At 36.4% G+C, this 22,160-nt stretch overlaps 1 protein-coding gene and 1 non-coding gene across 3 annotated transcripts in view; one reads left to right on the top strand and one right to left on the bottom strand.

Moving 5' to 3' along the window:
• The window catches only part of LOC126373151 (G-protein coupled receptor moody), a 66,409-nt gene that overhangs the window by 21,920 nt on the left and 22,329 nt on the right, over positions 1–22,160 (top strand). For both annotated transcript variants that reach the window (XM_050019178.1, XM_050019179.1), the window contains exon 2: positions 17,186–17,263. In XM_050019178.1, coding sequence (XP_049875135.1) covers positions 17,196–17,263 — 68 coding nt within the window. In that variant the 5' untranslated portion in view covers positions 17,186–17,195. The remainder of the gene's footprint in view (positions 1–17,185; positions 17,264–22,160) is intronic.
• On the bottom strand, positions 1,526–1,597 carry Trnal-caa (transfer RNA leucine (anticodon CAA)). The gene has a single exon. It is a non-coding gene; the product is annotated as a tRNA-Leu (tRNA).

The raw sequence follows: 22,160 nt of genomic DNA, 5'->3' as shown, positions 1-22,160 counted from the left end.
TCGGTGGAACGTAAGCAAATATTATGTCTTGCGATGTATGTATTGGCTTACCTTCATTTTTAAACTCCGTCTGAAACAAATAAATCGGAAGTTAACACTCTTCGCCTTACTAATAAACTTTTAATTTAGTATTAAGGCGGTTTTTTCTTATAGGATCTCACCCGAAAATGCCTAAATCACTCGTTCTAAAATTCTTCTCTGTCTATAAAATTTCATTTACACTTACCGAGACAGTGGCGCCCCTAAGGCGGTGCGAGGTGTGCCACCGCACCGGACGCCGAATTGGGGGGGGGGAATATGGGGGTTGGGGCGAAATAGGGGGGGTGGGCCGAAATTGGGGAGGGGGTGCCGAAATAGGGGGGGGGGGGGCGAAATAGGGGGGCGCCAAAATCAACCAAGACAGTTCCACCCTGGCCGCAAACTTCATCGAGTTAGATTGCGGCCACATAAAACTCATACTGGGTGGCCGTAAACTAATGGAAAAGATTTGTTTTTGTATTTTAAAGAGCTTAGAGGCGCCACTATGAGGTCTCGCACCACCTAAATACTAGGGCTGCCACTGTACCGAGAACACACTGACAAGTGTCATACCATCTCCTTCTTCTCTTCTTCTATCGTGTGGGTTGTGAGGTGGAGTACCAACCTCATCACCCCTGGTGTCAAGGTTAGGTACTATTGAGCCGCCAAAGGCCCCTGATATGGCTCATGGTAACGATTACTTATTTACATCAGTAAGTAGTAACCGGGACCAACGGCTTAACGTGCCTTCCGAAGCACGGATATCTATTTTCGGACAATCTGGTGATCAGCCAGTAATGTCCTAAACAAACTAGGGGGTTTTTTATACCATCTTGGTACTATGAAACACTTTTGTAAGTCTATGGACAAAACTTGCGGGCACTCTAAATAACCCGGCAATAAACATTCAGATACACCACTTATTACAAGCATGAAAGCAATCAACAAAGATAATGTTCAGGTTTCCCTTTTTAGAGCATATTCCTTTTCAATAAACATTCAATCTAACTAGGCGAAACAACTATGTAGGTTAATCGCTTGTGCTTTGTCATAAAACGATAAGGGGTAGTAGCGTAGCTAGGAATAAACATTAATGCTTACCACATTTACGTGGGAAGTCAAAGTTAGTTCATATACGATTGGTCTCGGGAGAACAGGAAGAAATAGGGTAAGCCACCCGTATATAGGCACGCCAAGCGTTTGGAGACTTGAAAAGTTCTCAAAATGAAAATTGAATAAATTATTAAACAAAATAAAACGATACGTTCTTCTACTTCTTATCGTGTGGATTGTGAGGTGGAATACCAGCCTTATCAACCCTGGTGTCAGGGTTATTATTAAGCCACCAAACTCATGTAACGACCACATAATTACATCGGTAAGTAGTAACCGGGACCAACGGCTTAACGTGCCTTCCGAAGCACGGATCATCTTACTTTCGGACAATCAGGTGATCAGCCTGTAATGCCCTAACCGAACTAGGGATCACAAAGTAATTTTTGTGATATGTCCCCACCGGGATTCGAACCCGGGGCCTCCGGATCTTGAGCCCAACGCTCAACCACTGGACCACGGAGGCCGTTACGACACGATACGTTCAAACGCCTCCTATTGCATGGGACGAAGGGTGGTATTAATAAACAAATCTCAGCTGAGACTGCCCTCAAGATCATGCTCAAGTCCCTATTTTTATATAAGAACTGTCATTGAGATTAGTTTATTAATACCACCTTTAGACATAGGTGGCGAGGAGTGGGTGTTTAAATTATACACATCTGCCTACCCCTTCGAGGATACAAGCATGATACTATGCTTATGCATTTGAATTATTTATTTGCGAATACTTATTTATATTTCCGCGTGATTTCAGATCGGGTTTTTGCTTTTAACTGAGGGAAATACTCGTACAAAAATTCCTGGTTGTTATAAGGAATCTCTTCTCATCGTGTCGATGGCAAACTAAATTGTATCGGCCCAAAACTTGGCAACAAGTATGGCGCTATGGTATGGCGAATTATTTAGGTGGACATATCCTACTAATGACAGTGATTCGTTATTTGACTGCTTATAAGTAATCTGAAGCAGATAAATAACTAACCTAAACATTAATTTGTACGATAAGTTGTACCGTTTCTTGTATCAAACATTTAACACAACAGGCATTTTTGATTTCCAGCTAAAATTCTTCGTAAAATAAGTATATTAGGTATTTTCTGAAAATATATTCAAATGCCTTTTATGGTCACTGAATGTTCTTTTATTTGAAATGTGTGCAGAGAAACCTAAATAAACTGCGGCAGACAGATCGAGTTTGGGGCTAAGATAGATCGCTTTATAAACTACTTCGAAAGTCGCTGAAAAGACTACTCCTTTGGGATACCAACCGACGCCACTTTAATACCTTTTAAAATATCACATATTAAAGTGGAAGGACGTCGCAACGCGGGAACAAATCTTGAGAATCATAGGTAGCTGAAAACTTTTTATGTAGGCACTTATTTTTTTGGATCTTAACATAACAAATACTTTATTGCACAAAAAGAAAAAAAAATTCAAAACAAAAGAGAAATAGAATGACTACAATAGGCGGCCTTATTGCTAAGTAACAATCTCCTCCAGGCAACCTTTGTATCTTCTAAAATTATCACGTGCCCAGCTTTGAAGGAAAACCCCATGAGAAAACTCACATTCCCGAGAAACGTTTCGGACGTATGTGACCTGTATTGGGCTGGTTTTTCCTTCGCGGGTTGAGAGATCAGCCAGATGCAGTCGTTTCTATAAAAAGCCGGACCTGTCGAACCTTCAGGTTAGGTAAGCGGGCCCTATGAAAACGGGATACTGTGAACTTAGTGTTTCTAGCTTTGTAAGTAAGTATACGTATACCTACATACAATTTTCTAAGCAAAAAGGTAACATAATAATTTAATCTAACGTACTTACCTAATACATTTTAGATAACTAAACTATGTTATTTCGAATATCGGTTTTGATAAGAATTCCTGCGATGGACCTATGCTAATTTTACTTATTAACTTTTAACCTATTATATTCCACCTGGTGAACTTTTAATTAAAAATTCGAACAATGTCATCGCCATATTAGAAAATTAAAAGCAAAATTCATATTAAACGAAGCTTAGCTAAATTGACTAGATACTACTATAATCCAGTATAGTATGCGACCAATATTTGAACAAGTTTTCCGTTTTTATCTGACATACATAATGAATATTCTACCACGCATTTCTGACAGTAAAATATCATTAAGTATAATAAACTTATCTACTTACAAATTAATCAATACATACAAATAAATAAACTTAAAGTATAAAAGAATTGCAACGGGTGATACACAAAACATCGCCTTGCCTGTACCATACAATGAATTAAAATCAACAATCACGCCCCAATTTTTTTTTGTTTTTTTATTCTTTCAAAAATTATGTGGTTTTCACTAAGTATAAGGCTATGTTAACTATGTCCCAGAAAATATACGGGTATGTACATACTTTTACAACAATATCCAACAATCAAGATCAAATTGAGATTTTTGAACATTATTCTCCAATCGGCAGCGCGTGATTCATCGACGGCGCGTTAGTCAGCAGACTCACTCAAATCTCAGGTAGCTCACCTATGAAATGACTCATTGAATGATGACAACAACTTATTCCGTATTGGACCTCCTCTTATAAGAAACGCGAAACCTTGGATATTTTTTCTATGACTTTTTAAAATATGTACCTGCTTATTCTAAAGTGCGATAGCATTTGTTTTTTGTAGATAGGTACTACGTAATTATTTTTTATTAATCTTAAATGTTTGTTATTCGATTTATAAAATCATGTCACAGTGTTATACAGGGTGGCCCAGAAGTTCAGGTTCAAAATGAAAAATTAGAAAGAGGGGCTCATTAGCTACCAGAAACACCCCCATGTATGTTCAGCAATTATTTACGGTTTAAGAGATATGACCCATTTTGTACCTTTTTCTAGATTTTCTACCTTACTTCAGAAATAATCATTTTGTCGCTATCCCTTTCTTAATAATTATTTTATTTTACTTCACAACTATGCCTAAGTCTGTGTACCGCTCAATCAAAGATAAATCAAAGTGAAATCAAAGATAAAAAAAAAGTTATCGGAAGTCCAAGTGAGAATTCGACCAAAATTGTTACAGTTGTTAAAACTTCGCCGAAGAATAATAAACACATGAGATTGTCATGGACACTGAAAGTATTGCTAAAAACTGCTCCATTTAATAGGCTTTTAAAAACATTAATAAAAAGTACCCTTAATATGGGCAAAAAACTAAGTAATTAGCCCTCAAAGATTGCAAGACAGACAGATTTGAAGGAAAATTTGACATTCTCATACAATATAGCTGCTTCTTTCTAACGTTGTTAAAGGTGCTAAAAGACAGATTTTATTTTAGTATCCAATAGTATGAATCACCAACAGTGTTTGGGGATAACTTTTGTCCCTTGAAATCTATGTACCTTCATTAAAATACGAATACCAAAAGTGACTGCAAGTTTTGTCTTCGGATTGTTGCTATGTCTACCCTGTCAGCGATTATAAGCGTGATTTTTATTTACTTTTAATTGAAAATGTGTCTTTGAGCACCTTTAACAACGTTAGAAAGTAGCAGCTACATTGTATGAGAATGTCAAATTTTCCTTCAAATCTGTCTGTCTTGCAATCTTTGAGGGCTAATTACTTAGTTTTTTGCCCATATTAAGGGTACTTTTTATTAATGTTTCTAAAAGCCTATTAAATGGAGCAGTTTTTAGAAATACTTTTAGTGTCCATGACAATCTCATGTGTTTATTATTCTTCGGCGAAGTTTTAACAACTGTAACAATTTTGGTCGAATTCTCACTTTGACTTCCGATAACTTTTTTTTTATCTTTGATTTCACTTTGATTTATCTTTGATTGAGCGGTACACAGACTTAGGCATAGTTGTGAAGTAAAATAAAATAATTATTAAGAAAGGGATAGCGACAAAATGATTATTTCTGAAGTAAGGTAGAAAATCTAGAAAAAGGTACAAAATGGGTCATATCTCCTAAACCGTAAATAATTGCTGAACATACATGGGGGTGTTTCTGGTAGCTAATGAGCCCCTCTTTCTGATTTTTCATTTTGAACCTGAACTTCTGGGCCACCCTGTATATATTTTTAAAACAAATGCATACCTAAGTCAGAAAAAAAATCAAAAGAGTATTTATTGCAATTGTACAGTACAAAAAAATATGTCATACATAATTAAAAAGAATAAATACAGTTCTTAGGTACTATTAAAAGTGATAACTTTTGTCATTTCAGTCATTTGTACCAATACTAGTTGTCACAAACGTCATATCTTATAAAGGAGCCCTAGATACGGTCTATGTCGCTCTACTTCGATTTGACAGAGAGGTATTTCTTAACATAAATAAAATGTTTATAAAATCAGTTTAATAATAACTTTTCCGCTAAAGGCTGCGTTACCTTCAGCATTTTGATGATATATTACAAAACTATGCAAGACTATGGTTTCTAAGTTATGACTAAGCGATAGTGGTTTTGCTTCATTTTCATGCAAAATCACCTTTCGAATGTCTCAGTGATTCATGCGACTCGTTCAAAGAAGTATGTCAAGCCAGACAGTCGCTTATACTTATAAGCTACTTATAAGACGGAACTGTCATGCAAAACTCAATGGCGACAAATGAGGCGCTATGTAGGCCACATTATGACGGAAACTTGTACGAAAAGTAGGGTTATTTGGTGGTCCATATTTTAAGTAGCATATACCGACCGGTCCCTTAATATTTGTCCTCGAATAAACATTGTACCATTCTACATGATGCCCATTAGTAGGAAAACAGACAATATTAATTGGTTTTCAAGGTGTTTCCTTGCCTTCTGGAATAAAACCTGTAGATTGGTACCCTCTGGTTTTAAAAAAGAAATTATTTAAAATAAATAATAAATTAGGGGACGAATGGGAACCTCATACATTTGAGGGGACGAATAGGCACATCGTGCTAATTTCAAGGGACAAATGGGTTCTGACCCGAAACTGCACGACCTAAGTTAATTTATTTATGAACTAATAAGCAGGAATGGAGTTAGCTATTAAGTGATTTTATCACTATAGTAAATATTATAAACATAGTCTACACTACTGGCATATCTATCAGGGTTGATGCAGCAAGGTTGAGGACTTGTGAGTAATACGAGGGTGTTTCTAAAGCTAAATATAAAAATATATACCTATAAATATAAAACATATATATTGGACGCTTGCTGGAGGGACTGGCCGGAGTACGCACAGGACCGCGATAAATGGAAAGAGGAAGGGGAGGCCTTTGCCCAGCAATGGGTTCTTGCAGGCTAGATTAAATTACATATAAAAATATCGTAGAAAATTTGATAGAAAATAGAAAATAAATAGATAGTATTTTTTATTTATTTATTTCATTATGTATCCTTAATCTAAATACATGGTTAGTCACTATACCTACTTTTAAATTCTATATTGAAGCTTATTTTAAAACAGCCACTTGACTCAAAAAAAACACTGCAGTAATGAGTTTTAGCGAACTGTAATAGACAACGCTCGGGCTCATAGCCATGATGTGACTTTCACTGCTAACCAGCCTAAAAACCTCTAAGTGACCAAAAGTAATCCGCCAGTGGCTAGAAAAACATAAAATAAAAATGTAATGATAATTCAGAAACCGCAGACGGTCTCGAATGAAATATAAAAGGTTATTCGTTAACACAGATGACCCTTTCAATAGATACCACGCGAAGGGAATCCTCAATTAACTGCGATTCAATTTTGAATATTGTTTACCCAACTTAGAAGAAAACCAAATGTTGTAGATATGGTAAAAAACCGATCTAAGTAACTATTTGAAAGTGGCACTTAAGCACCTAAAGTGCATCATTGATGTAGAGATGCATTTTTATTAGTGCTAAAACGCTTTGCGATATCATATTATGACGTAGAATAAAAAATCGTTATATTAAATTATTATATTAAGAATACAATTCAGATTCAGAATTCAGAATTATTTATTCAACGTAATTATCATGGATATACTTGTTGAAGGTTTATTGATTTTTGAATTTACGTCATTTCGCAAGGTGTTATGGCTGAGGAGAAGAAATGACAAGAAACTGCAACAGCAACGTCTTTTCAAAAAAAATTTACCATCGACAAGTTTGTCGTTGTGTCGAATATTTTTTTTTAATTTGCGGTGTCTATTGGACGTGATCTGTGTTAGTCGACTATGTCGTTGAACGATCCTTCTACTGGGATCATCATTTGTCTGGGCCCTGTGCTACTGGCTATGTATCAATCTTATACTCCTGCAAGTCACGTGAAGGTAATGTTGGATTGGGATCTCGGGACTTCACTAAGCATAGATTTTGGTATAGTTGCCTATAGGAAAGTTGCTTTTGAAGATTTAATTTAAGCTAAAAAAAATATTAGAAGCAAAATTATATAGATCTGGTACTATTTAGTACCTTTATAAAAAAAAAATAATAGTAGGTATGTATCTTTCTAATTATCTAGTTCCGGTTTGCCGTTTTGTGAGTTCCCGCCATTTTGACGTCAAGATGGCCGGACCACAGTTTAACGTGTATATCTTTTGAATGAGAAAGGTAAAAGTTTTTTTTAGTTATGGTACCACATAGTACTGGATCAATAGTACTTATACCTAACAATATGGAATATCAACATTAAGCGTCTGATCCTTCCATTTTGATGCTAATAAACAATATGTATTTGCATACTTTTTAATAAAAGAAAATATCTTTGTGGCGCGTAACATACACGTATTGTATTGCACAGTAGCAGGTGAGTACCTACTGTGCGCCATCTATATTGTTTTTGAGGAACTGGAAAGTTCCTCATTGAATTAATAATTTGAAAATGGAACGCGTTCACCTAGAAAAATATATTTGCTCTACATTAATTAGATCCAAAATTCTCTATTATCTAATCACCAGAATTATCAAGAGATTCTTAAACGTTATAAATATTCTAAATTTAATTCCATATTTGAAAATTTATAGGTAAGGTCACGTCTATATTTCCAACTGGGGTAAGTACGTAAGTACCACGTTTCATCGAGCTTTGTTAAACCAATGCGAAGGTTTATAAGTCATATCTCCGTCTGTAATGATCGATTGCCAAATGTGTTCGTAATTAGAAATAAGGAATACACGTAATTTAAATTGTCTAGGTATTATACGAGTACGAAATAGGCCGTCATTTCTCATGTAACTTGATACACCACGATTATCAGGAATGATCTAAAGGTCGTGGGCGCATCCTCTATTGGAGATGATGTGGTGTCCCGTGGGCGAGTGTTAAATTGGTTAATTGTCAGTGCAAGTCACTGACATTGCTATAGCTATTGTTCTGGTTTAAACTAGATTGGATCCCGCTGTGGCTTCGTTTAGTTCCTACCAGATGCTGCTTGCATATTATATTACGTCCTTTTTGAAAACTTACATTAGGATGTGATGTTTGTTAACAAAATCTTGCAATAGAGATGCTAGTTTCGATCCAGGTAATGTGGTCTTAATTTTTACTCGGAATGAAATTAATGCAATGAAATCGAGGTTTTGTTGAAGGCAATCACATTGGAATATGTTTTTCATTAAGTTTAAAAAGATATATCTAATACGATGTAAGTAGGTAAATAAGTTTGGTAGGTACAGATAAATGACAACAGATGATCATTGGTATTCAACACTATACTCGTATTCAACACTTAGTGCATCAATTGATTGCCTGAATACATCCGCTGCGTTGGTTCTGTTGATTCAATCCCCGAATCAAATATTCCAAAATGTCCAAATACCTACTCTTGATTTTTTCCATGCGGAATATTACACATATTTTTTCCCGAAGCTTCCAAACATTATAAAACAAAATGTATATAGTAGTGTGTTATAGATTGAAATTGCATTGGGAAACCGTACCAAGTAATAGAATTTAGTTCGTTCGTTATGGCATGTAGGTCACAGCAAACTTAGTTTTCTAAACTAATTAGCCACTTTTCATTACTGAGTGAACCATTAAACAGTAACAACTCAATAATAATTTACAATAAATATTGTTATTTTTAGTATGATTTATAAGAGTTATGGGTAAAATAATTATACTGAATCGTTATACATAAGTAAATATATTTTTGGTCGAACATCTCATCGGCTTAAGCCTACCAGCCGGTATAGCCTTTGACTTTCTCCGTTGATTTGGAATAAAAAAAAAGCACCTTCAGCCAGCTACTTGACATCTCAAGCATGCTGTACAACTCGACTTTCGACGATTTCAATGTTATTTTTCACACAAAATCTTTTTTTGAAGTGACTTTGTTCCTTTTTCTATAATACCTTTGGGGAAGCCTTACATTTTTAGAACGTTGTCCTAAAGAAATTCTACCCTGCCTGTGGTCGGTAGACTTCCTTGCCTATTGTATTTGAAACAATAAAAACTTTTGTTATGAAACAAAAGATTTTTAGAACGAAACAAAAGAGTGTTTAATTTTATACCTCCTATTTTAGTATCTTCACAAGGTACTTTGACATCATTATTTACAAATGTTTACAAATACGTATTCAAGTATACACTTTGCATTTCTATACCAACACAAACATATTTTTCAAAAAATCTTAGTTTTATAAAGAGCTAATTTACGCTAATTAATGTATAAATGACAAGCTTATTAAACTGTTTCTTCTATATGAGGGCTGAAAAAAGAAGTAGATACTTAGCTACCGTAATAACAGTAGACTCGGACAGTAGATAACAGTAGAGTTTTACTTATCACTTTAGGGGGGTTAAAAAGGACACATCGAAGCAATTCATCTAAAAAATCAATATTGCTATTTGACATTTGCACATATAAAAGTAAGTGCGAAATGCAAACAAATGTCAAAATAGCATTATTGCTTCTTTAGATGAAGGAATTGATTCTATCTGGCCTTTTTAAACTCCCAGATCAGGTCATTATAGTCACTAGGTCCATTTCTCGGCCAATGTTAACTTATTACAAGATTTTATTCATCAATAAATCATCTAGTATACAACATAGTTTGTACAAGCAATAAATTGCAAACATAATAGCAATAAACATTGAATAGATACCTCTAGGATCTAGGAATCGAATAGAAATGTTCGACGATATAGTCTGGGGCGCGGTAGGACAATATTTACCTAGCCGATATGGAACATCAAAGTATACTGAAAACAGTTTCAATCTCCCTAGATATTGCACGTTAGAAACTGACAGGAAATGTAAATATTATCACTGTAGGTACTCGTTCATAAAATATTTTTAGTTTATAAAAACATGGAAAATCGAAACCCATACTATCCTTTTGCGATCCTGTTAAAAATCTCCACCCTCCTTTTCTCTTCTTCTATCGTGTGGGTAGTGAGGTGGATTACCAACCTCATCAACGCTGGTGTCAGGGTTATTCAGCCGCCAAAGGCCCCTGACATGACTCATGTAAAGACTACTTACATATATCAGTAAGTAGTAACCGGGACCAACGGCTTAACGTGCCTTCCGAAGCACGGATCGTCTTACGATCGGACAATCAGGTGATCAGCCTTTAATGACCTAACCAAACTATAGTTATAGGGATCACAAAGTGATTTTTGTGATATGTCCCCACCGGGATTCGAACCCAGGAACTCCGGATCGTGAGCCCAACGCTCAACCACTGGACCACGGAGGCCGTTACCCGTTATTTCCACCCTTGTTCTTATTTTAAATATCGTTTTTACCACCAGTAAATTCAGTACTTGTCATCCAGTAGTAACTATCGACTGTGAAATGATTTCACCTTTGGATTCTGCTGATGAGTTGATGACCGGAGTCGTTTTCAACACCTCGAATAAAACAGTCATTATGGTTAGTTTACACTTGCAGGTTCGCAGCTATTCTATGCCTTATAGCGTAGCGTAAACCATGTACGCGCATTTATTTATTCTGGCGTGATTTTCTACAACAAAACCTCTATTAATAAATAAATCGAAATTCCGGGTAAAAACCACCACATTTTTTTACCCGAATTGAAACTAGCTTGTCCATATGAATGTCATTTTTCGAAAAGACGCTTAAATCTACGGTTTTCACTACAAGGTGACAATGGTCCCGATTCCTGCAGACACCTCCCAATTTTACTTTAAGTTATACCTGTCATTTTCTCATCCGTCGAAAAGGAAAGGGACGGATGATTAACAGCTCTTAATTTTAGGAAGAATGAGTAAATGAATGAATAACCCGAGCGAATCAAAAAGGTATCTCGCTGGTATACAAACCGTTTGACGTGTGCTGTCAACATAATTCTGGCGGGTTATTGTTGTTGTTTTAGATTTGTGCTTAAATTTGACGTGTGTTGCATAAATTTTATGCTTGTCGATTACCCGTCCCTTTCCTTTTCAGCGGATAAAAAAATGACAGATATAACTTAAAATAAAATTAGATAAGTGTTTACAGGAATTAGCACCAATAAGCAGTTTTAAAAATCTTAAACTATGTCAAAGCACTCTGTTTCGAAATGAGAGAGCTCGAACTGTGTTATATCCGTGTTATTATTTCACAGATAAAGTCGATTGCCCCTCGGTAGGTGTGCGCGGATCCTAACACTGAAACACTAAATTTTTACTGTAGCCAACGAATATTTTAAATGGCTATTAAATATTTTATTGCGCGTCTAGTATGTCCAATGACAGTCTGACTAACGAAATGTTTCCATGCTGTGGTGTAAATAACTTTTTAAGGGGTTAAAGCTCTCATTTGAGATAAAGTCTATTCTTATTTTTACGTAAATTCACGCTGCTCGTACGGATTTTTTGTCTATGTCGTCAGTAGCCTAGGGCGCGGGCAAAAGCCACTTTTTATATTTGTGTAAGATAATTTTGATAAACTGTACGTATTTACGACATCTTGTGATTATGATAAGGAAACCTGTTCTTTTCGCTTTTTAAAAATACACTTGGTTGTCAAATATCATTTTATTTTGAATTATAAAAATATATAGGTACGTATTAGTATTATATGATCTGTGGTACGTATATACAGGGTGTTAGTGACATCTTAATGAAAACTTTGAGGGATGATTCAGACTATGATTCTGAGTTGATATCAAGTGGAATTTTCCGTCTAATATTCGTTACGGTGTCACTAACACCCATACCTACTTGTATGCCTACCTGTATGTACTTGTATGGGGTGTAAGTGACATCATAACGAATACTGAGAGGGATGATTCAACTCATTATTCTGAGTTAAAAACAAGTGGAACTTTCCCATCACAAAAGTATAAAATTGAAAATAATTAAAAATAACTAAAGAAAAATCATTAATTTTGTGACGGAAAATTCCACTAGATATTAACTCAGAATCATGGTCTGAATCATCCCCCTCTGTATTCGTTACGATGTCACTGACACCCTTTATATCTAATACATTCTGAATGAACTTTTATACTCGTACATCTGCTAACACTAGTACCTACTAGAATTATATTCTGTGCTTACAAGAGTGTAACTTGTTAGAGAACACGCACTTACCTACAATGTTTTGATCACTCCAGAACACCTGTGTTTCAGTACAGGACTGGCACTATTGTTTATGCATGTGATATAAAACAAGTACTTACATCGTAAAAATCTTTTGAAGGCACATGTAGAGTTTTATAGATGTTCCGATACAGATGCATGAAAACTAAAGGCTTCAATACTTTGAGAGGAACTTTATGTCTCATAATAAACTTCATTGGTTATCATAATAAAATATACTCTATGGTCATTATTACGAGCATTTGCTACTTGGAGAATAAATTTTATCTTGCAATCACATCAATTTCCATATGACCGTTGTATTATTACTTAGTCACGAGTATCTATGTACATTTTTTCATAGAAAAGAAATGTTTTATTAGAATTTATAGCACCACAATATTATATTACAGTTAGAGGCAGTTGTTACTTAACGCCAAATCTTAATTTTCAGAATGAAAGATATTAATCGAGTATATATGGGTAAATAAATAAATAAATAGACAAAAAACATTATTTAAATTTTAAACTAGCCACCATTTTGCATACAATTCAACATTGATTCTTCAAATGCAGCAAATCTGCCAGATAGGCAAAATATGTAGTAACATCAAAGTTACATTTTGTCTGTTAAATTGAATGAATCTTAGATTCCATTCATTGGTTTAGCGAAGGCGAGGCAACCGCGTTAAGTGGTCTAAATTGGCTTTTTAAACAATGTGGTGCAAACGGCCCACGGGTAATTAGACCGACCGACACTCTTTCTCTCTCAATGTTACTAAAGAGGAAATTAAATCAACGAAAGTTTTTCTTTTTTTAAAACAAAGATACCAATGTAAGTAGGTAATATCGTTGTATTTCCTTTAGTTCAGTTCAGTCAGTTCATAATTGTCATCGTTATTTTGCGTCTATGAGCCGTGGTAGCCTAGTTGGAAGAACATTCAGCTTTCATTGTGACGTCGCAGGATTGACTCCAGTACGGGCCTAATCTTTTTAATTTGTTTTCGTATTCATGTTTAGATCATAAAAGTGTTCAGCGGTGAAGGAAAACATCTTGCGGAAACCCTCATATGCGAAAAATGCTTTTCAAAGGTATGTGATCTAACCTGTATTGGGCTGGTTTTCTCTGCGGGGGTTGGAAGGTCAGGAAGGCAGCTTCTTTTGTAAAAACCGGACTTGTCTTCTGGTTAAGTAAGCGGACCCCGTGAAAATGGGATAACGCTAGGGAGACGATGATGCTGGACTTGAAGAAAATATAGAATGCATTCTTTCAGGATATAAGTCGTAAATACCAGCAGAAGGGTTGAGTACTTTCTATAGAGGACCATTAAGTACGTATGTGATGGTCTGATCACCGTTCACCGTATCTACCGTTCATCATATCCATTAGGACTTCGACACAAAAGCTTTTGATCCTCAAAAACAGTCCTATTCTTATGAATTAAAGGCATGAGTTTTTATATAATATTTTGTAATTTAGCAGCAATATATTATCTTAGCATGAATTGTAAAAACAGGCTGCCCAAATAAATTAATTTGTATTACAAAGTAATTAAAACATTCCAACGTCTGCCACGTGCGGCCGCACTAATTGTTTTAGTTACAGTATCTTTGTTTTAAATGCTTTACAATTACTTAATCGCTGCTCTCTACAGAAAAGATAAGAGCAAAAATTAAATAGTTTAGTAGGTACTTATTTATGTTTGATGGTGTATACTGGAATTTCCAAGCACACAAATAGAATGACAGATATAATTCGCTCTTCTCTCGTGTCGGCCATGAGATTAATGGCCAACCTCATCAACCCTGATGTCAGGGTTACTGTCGAACCGCCATAGGCCTCTGACATGGTTCATGTATCGACTATTGCCATTGGTATTCGCTGGCCGTTTTCCGCAACGCGATGTCTGAGCGCCTGATACCTGAAACGGCTGGATCACTCCAACCAGCCTAATTCCCCAAGAAAATCTAACAGGCCAGTATGGTAGTGGCAACGTATTTGGAACTGACTCATTGCATTGCTTTTCAATTGCTACTGCAATTAGGGGTTCCCTATGTTTACCATCAGGTATAGTTGAGCCAACATACTTGGCCAATAAAAAAACAGTCCTTTGACGTTGCTGACCACCTCACGGAGGCACCCCGTCAGGCCAAGGTGCCTGGCCCGGTAGTTGGCGACTCCTACACACTCCAGTAGAACATGTGCCGCTGTCTCCTCCACTTCCATGCAGGTATGAACATGTATCGACTATATCCTTGGGTAAATAGTAACCGGTAGCGATTGCTGTCCGAAGTACGGATCATCATACTTTCGGACAATCCGGTGATCAACCTACAATGTTCTAACCAAACTAGGGATCACAAAGTGATTTTTGACATAATATATCTACCCATAGACAAATTGACAGAGCCAAGAAGACAACTGTAGCCATATTTGGTTTTTGCATATTATGAGAATAACTTATTTATGTTTTGGATGAATGGTGTAACTATTGCGTTGTCGCGGAGCAACACGTTGTTGTTCCGGACAAGTATAGTTAATGTCAATATTATGCGGCAAAACTAAAAAGTCACGTACAAAAAAATACCTACGCAATGTTGAGTTTATGCCCTACGCTTCCAAAGCATCCATTAAAAATAGGTACATTTATTTTGCATTTTTGCCACCGACACCTTTGGCATTTAAGTACAGCTTTCCATTCATATCAATTAATCCCAGCCTTTTTCCCCATTCATTCCGGCAACGAAACGTGAGGCTGAGTGAACCTCATGCATGACTGGTCAGACACGGGCTTGACTGATGAATGCCCTTACATTGTTACGAAGGAGTGGCCTTCTCGGAGTTGGCTTGTCGTGGACACCCTTTATATTTTGTGATGTCATTTGTTTACCATTGTCTACTAATGAACCGAGGTCATTAACCTTTGTTCATTACGATACTGTAATTTTCGATAAAGGTGTGTTCTAAGTAGGTATATTAGGTTCAAATGAACTTACAAAACAAACCGCTTATTTTGGGTAGGGTTAGAGATACTCGGGTATACCTCGGAATCAATCAGGATAATACAACATTTTTAACAAAATAATAGCTGATTATGGAAGTTTTCCCGATTTTTTTTTTACAAAAAAATCATTAACGGAGAGCAAGATGCTGTACAATTTGGTCAAGCCGGGCTTGAAATTGAGATTTAAGTGATCACCTGTCTGTTTCAAGCTTTGTTTCATTATTATTATGTTTCTCTTAAGGCTGTATTAAGCGGCATTGTCACTTTTGAGACAAAGCTCATTAAATAAAGATTAAAAAAAGACATATATCACAAGTCACAACTATCAAAACACTAGTCATCGACAAGACTACCTCGTAGCTCGTCCTCGTGACTCGGTATTCTTCTCGTAACCTGTTACGAGTTAACTATACTTATTAAACTTAATGAGTAGATCAACAGGAAAAAAAATATATAACATTCTAACCTTTAATGGGCACGCCATTCAGAAAAACTTAAAAAAAAATACATTTCTGATTTGAAATTGGTCATAGAGAAAAACATTTAAGTATTACCAAACTAAGTACTCGTAACTAATGCATTACGTAAAGTGCTTATGAAGGAATTCCTGACGAACATAAAATGCGAGAGACGAACGCTCCTCGTCCACAAGACGACAATGACTCGTCGGTATCCAAATTGTCATTAGCAGAGGTCATGAGGAATTGGACCAGTAACCTCCCGTCGAGACGTGATGTAACAGCTCCTAATGGACGAAGGGTGATGGAATACACATACAAGCACTAACGACTCAAGAAGACTTGGCTACAATTTTACCCTATCTGAAAACGATGATCATAACCATAGATAAACACAATAATACCTCGTCATAAAAGTAAACACCGGTTTCCAAAATTTCATTGATTCTCGAAAAAAACTTAGGGCCATATCTCACGAGGACACCATGATGGAGCTACCACGGCGCGACTGTTGTGGTGGCGCCATCATGGTGTCCTAGTGAGATAGAGCTAAAGTTGTTAGCTTCATTAAAATCATATTTATTACAATATATTATTTTAAGAGCCGTGGTAGCCCAGTTGGTAGAACGCTTGACTCTCAATTTGAGGTCGCAGGTTCAAATCCCACCATAGGCCTAAACCAATGATTTCGAATTTGTTTTCGAATTCATATTTGGACCATAAATGATTATCACATCCTCTGCGGTGAAGGAAAACATCGTGAGGAAACCCACATACCCGAGAAATGCATTTCGGAGGTATGTAACCTAACCTATATTGGGCTGGTTTTCCCTCCGCGGGTTGGGAGGTCGCTTCTGTAAAAAACTGGATCTGTCAAATCTTCAGGTTAGGTAAACGGACCCTGTGAGAAATGACATAATGCTAAAGAGATGATGATTACAATATATTATTTTAAATAACGACAGAGATTTACTTAATAATTCGATTTCTGTAACAAATAAATAATAATTCAGTAGTTTTCCTTCCTTTTCGAAGTTTGACGTCAGGGTCGACTCCCAACCCACGCCAGTATGTATACATTTCTATAAACTAGTTAATAAAGTTTATAATTATCGTTTCAGATTGTACAAAATGGACGACATTATGGAAATAGCAGACGAAATTAACGCAACTTTGACCAACGAGAGTGAACTTTCAAAGTAAGTGACCCAGTTCTACCAAAGTTGTACCTAAGTTTGCCGTCGAAATTTTCAAATTGAAATTGTGCTTTAATTTACTCTTGACTGCTTTTGTTTCTTAATGCTTGAAATTAAGTAGGCAATGGAACTTCCAAGCTTTTAATTATACAGTAGAACGCAGTTTTTGTGTACTTTAAATGAAATCTTTATAAGTAGTAACCTACCGTTTCTGTCACGGAATAGAAGAAACAGATTGGAAAGGTCATGTGAGCGTGAAACCATACAAGTATGAGCAAATAGTCCATACTTCCACCTTGCACTCCGCTCGTCCGCAAACTTTACGACACACGGAGCTCCGCGATAGTATATTCCCTTCTATCGTGTGGGTTGTGAGGTGGATCACCAACCCCATTAACCCTGGTGTCAGGTTTACTACTGAGCCGCTAAAGGCCCCTGACGTGGCTCATATAACAACTACTAACTTACATCAGCAAGTAGTAACCGGGGCCAACGGCTTAACGTGCGTATATAGTTCATTAAAAGATCATCTTGTCCTTCAGAGCAAAAAATCAAATATCGACTATCATGCAAGGAGATCTCTCATTATTAAAGGAAAGCTAAAAACCTTAGTATGGACGACTATTTATCGAAAAATTACTTTTATCTGCAGTATCTTACGAAAAGTAATGATAAAATTGCAGCCTATCACATAATAATATGGAATTTGAAAAGCATAGAGCTATCGTAGTTATCTGTTCGCTGGAGTAGTAGTAAAACAGAGTGGGTTTGAGCAGGCGACAGCAGTTCTCATACAAAATGCGCGTTAGAGCCTTTCCGTCCTTTTTCTTCTAAGGTACTAAAGTTCTTCTAAAGCTTTAGTAATTTAAGTTAAGTTTAGTAATAGTTTCCTTCTTGATCACAATCTCACGTTGGTGACATAGCAATCTTCAGGTAGGTGTAACATTTCTAGCACAAAATACTCTGATTGCATGTAGGCTTAAAAGACATATACATAATCTCACGATTATGTCCCAATTGAGGTAGTGAAATGTAAATCAGTAAGATGAACTAAGTACCCACACCTCACCGAGCTTTCTCTTAGACCAACGTGATAGATGGTGAGCCGTATCGCCGTCTATAACGGTCGAGCCAACTATTTTTATTATCAACTCATCGGTGTAAGTCCGTACCGGGGTTAGAATCGGCGGCGCTCTCCGATTGAGAAGCAAGCCGGTGTATCACAGGGCCACAATGACTATTATATGGCTCTAAAGGACACCTGCGGCTGTGTGTTAATTCCCTGATAGCAAACATTACAATGGCCCCGATTCATGCAGAAACCTCCTAATTTTATTTTAAGTTATACCCGTCATTTTCTTATCTGTCGAAAAGGAAAGGGACGGATGATTGTCAACAAGTTAATTTTAAAACGAATGAATAACTCGGGCGAATAAAATAGGGATCTCGCTGGTATGCAATTCGTTTGACCTGCCGTCTACTTAACTCTGTCGGGTTATTGGCCGATGTAAATTTTTTAAGACATTTTTTTTCGATTTCTGTTTAAAATTGACGTGTGTTCCATAAATTTTATGGCTGTCGATTACCCGTCCCTTTCTTTTTCATCGGGTAAGAAAATGACAGGTATAACTTAAATTAAAACTAGATGGCGTCTGCAGAAATTAGCACCATTAGGTGCATATTACCTAATTTTCTAGTATAGAAAAAAATATTTTCGTGCTTAAATTGATTGTCAATGTTGTTTCTCCGAAGAACATACTATAGAGGTATGAATAACAACACAATTGTTGGCATACTATTTCTTCGAACTATATACGAGTTATTGAGCAAACATACTGATCAATGATTCATGTATGTGGACGTCATTGGATACGGTATACTTCCCGAGTTTAGGTGTGATCATGACACGGTCGTGTCATGCGCCTATTTGTAATATGACATACTTCATTATAAAATAGGTAGAAGGCTAGATTAATGGGAACAGTTGCCTTGTTGTCTCTGTACTTATACCTAATTAATCGGTAGGATCTCTGCGCACACTCAATAAAGTTGCAACCAGAATCGACCTTTGTTTGTAGTCTGAGCGAATTTGAAAAAGCTACCTTGTATGTATTGTATTATTTGTCATAAGTAGATATAAGTGCTGACTATCGGATTAGGATGGTCCTGTAATGATAGTTTTAAGTTTTGATAAATAAATAAATCTTCTTCTTCTATCGTATGGATTGTGAGGATTACCAAAAGATTCTGCAATGTACGTATGAAACATGTAGGCAGATAATGTAGGACCCGGATACATTGAATTAACTACCACATACGTATAAAATTATGAATATCTATTTATACTTATACCTAATAACGGCCTCTGTGGTCCAGTGGTTGAGCGTTGGACTCACGATCCGGAGGCCCCGGGTTCGAATCCCGGTGGGGACATATCACAAAATTCAATTTGTGATCCCTAGTTTGGTTAGGACATTACAGGCTGATCACCTGATTGTCCGAAAGTAAGATGATCCGTGCTTCGGAAGGCACGTTAAGCCGTTGGTCCCGGTTACTACTTACTGATGTAAGTAAGTAGTCGTTACATGAGCCATGTCAGGGGCCTTTGGCGGCTCAATAGTAACCCTGACACCAGGGTTGATGAGGCTAGTATTCCACCTCACAACCCACACGATAAGAAGAAGAAGAAGATCTATTTATAAACATAAAATAAGTCTCTGTGGTCCTGTAATTCACCAGCTTGCTTCTCAAACGGGGAGCGCCGGGTCAAACCCCGGTACTGGACTTGCACCTTCTTATCGTGTGGGTTGTGAGGTGGAATACCAACCCCTCAAACCCTGGTGTCAGGGTTACTATTGAGCCAAAAGCCTTTAACATGACTCATGTAACGACTACTAACTTACATCAATAAGTAGTAACCGCGTCCAACGGCTTAACGTGCCTTCCGAAACACGCATCATCTTACTTTTGGACAATCAGGTGATCAGTCTGTGATGTCCTAACCAAACTAGGGATCACAAAGTGATTTTTGTGACATGTCTCCACCGGGATTCGATATCTGTAGGTATAATTAATTACATAATATAAGTAGGTTAATCTCTTTCCTTAACAGAACAGTAGGTAAGTACGTACCTAAGACAGATTGTGTTTCCTTGTATATTAATACCTATATTATTTTTAAGTAAGTACATTATTTATTGTTTTGCTTGTCGGAAGTAAATCGTACCTAGGTAGTACTATATAAAGTGGTTCTTTACTTGGAAAACAATATTCGAACTATTGAATGCGTCTGTCTACATTCAAGCTATTTCCGCCTACTTATTCAAACAAATCGAATTTGCCCGCTCACTTTTATTTCACCATTTTATTCATAAAACCGGTGTTATTTGAATAGCCTAAATGAATAGGCCGGATCCCGGTAAATCGTGGTGTAGGTATTACGTTCTATAGAGTGAGATAGAATAATGAGTATCCGCCGGTAGAGGGCACCTGAGAGGATTCCCTCCCGCCATCCGTTGCCCTTTGTCGCCGCAATTTAAAAAAATAGTCGTATGCCTTTTCGAAAATGTCTCTTTGTACCTACAACAAAGAAGTAAAAGTGAATAAAGGCGTTGTTCATAATGATTTATGTATCTAGGAAGGGAAAGAGCAGGGAATTTGAAAGAGGTAATTTTAATTTAGTTAGCCTTAAGTTCGTTTTAATTTTGAATAATTTTAGAAAGAAAAATCATTCCCTACAAGTCATAGTCGCCTAGACTTAGAAGGTGCCGACATTTACTTAGTAAGGATAAGTAAACGTACGTACCCATCCAACCCTTGGGATTTATTTAATGTTGAAAAAATCCATCTTACCTTGAGCGGGAAGTCATCTGAGAATTTTCTCAATTTACGTATCTGTCTCCATTTCTTGAGACGAAAAATCGTCTGCAAGATGTAAAATCCGTTGAACCTATCAAATAAACTATAAAGCTAAAGATTACCAACGTCATCGAATTTTGGCTTTCGCTGCATGGAGTGTTGAAAATTCAATCCTATTTTGTTAAGTCGAACCATTATTAAAATAATTGTGCTTGGGTGTAATAAAAATGGTCATCATTTATACCCAAAAACAAAGATGAAAGATGCATATATCTGCTGTCCATGAAATTAGAAGGTCAAACGAAGAAAAATCTGTACAGTGCCATCTATATTGCTCTTGAAGAACGTTGCCTGGAAAGTCCTTCATTGAAGTCCTATCATGAATATGAACGATTTTCAAGTAACATAATTCCAATCAAGCCGTTTTATTTAATTATACTACACGTGCCTGTAGGCCATATTAAGGACTTAAGTACCTTCATAAGCGAGCGTATCTACATAGTATACGTATGTTAATATTTTCAGTGTAAATGTGTCCATCAAAATAAAATATTCATTACTATAAGCCATGCGGAAAGTGTGAACCTTTAAACATCTATTAGCATCTATTCAACAATTTCAACATCTAACGATGTTATGGTAGTACCAATATACTTTTGAACCAACATGTACAAGTGATTGTTTTTATTTTTTTAATAAATAGTACCTAATACTTCATAATATAACTTTAAAACTTATTTCTTAACAAGTAGAGCAATAAAATAAAATATGAAGAAAATAATAATATGTAGTGTTACCCACATAAAATAAATGTTAATCATTCTACTGATTGCATTCAAGCTATAGGGAATTTATTTTCTTTTTAATTACGTTCGTGTTGTGTGCTTGACTGTACGATATTGCAAGTTGCAACTAGAAGCATATTCATTGCAATTCACGAACCTAGAGTGCGAAAAAAAAACATAAACACCCCTATATACACTCCACTGCTGGGCACAGGTTACCCTTCAATGAACCGGAGTGGGTATGGACTACTTCACCT

The sequence above is a fragment of the Pectinophora gossypiella genome, chromosome 15 (genome assembly GCF_024362695.1).
Source record: "Pectinophora gossypiella chromosome 15, ilPecGoss1.1, whole genome shotgun sequence".
NCBI classification, from domain to species: Eukaryota; Metazoa; Arthropoda; class Insecta; order Lepidoptera; family Gelechiidae; genus Pectinophora; species Pectinophora gossypiella.
The sequence above is the reverse complement of the archived record's forward strand: the minus strand, read 5'-3'. Positions and strand labels throughout refer to the sequence as shown.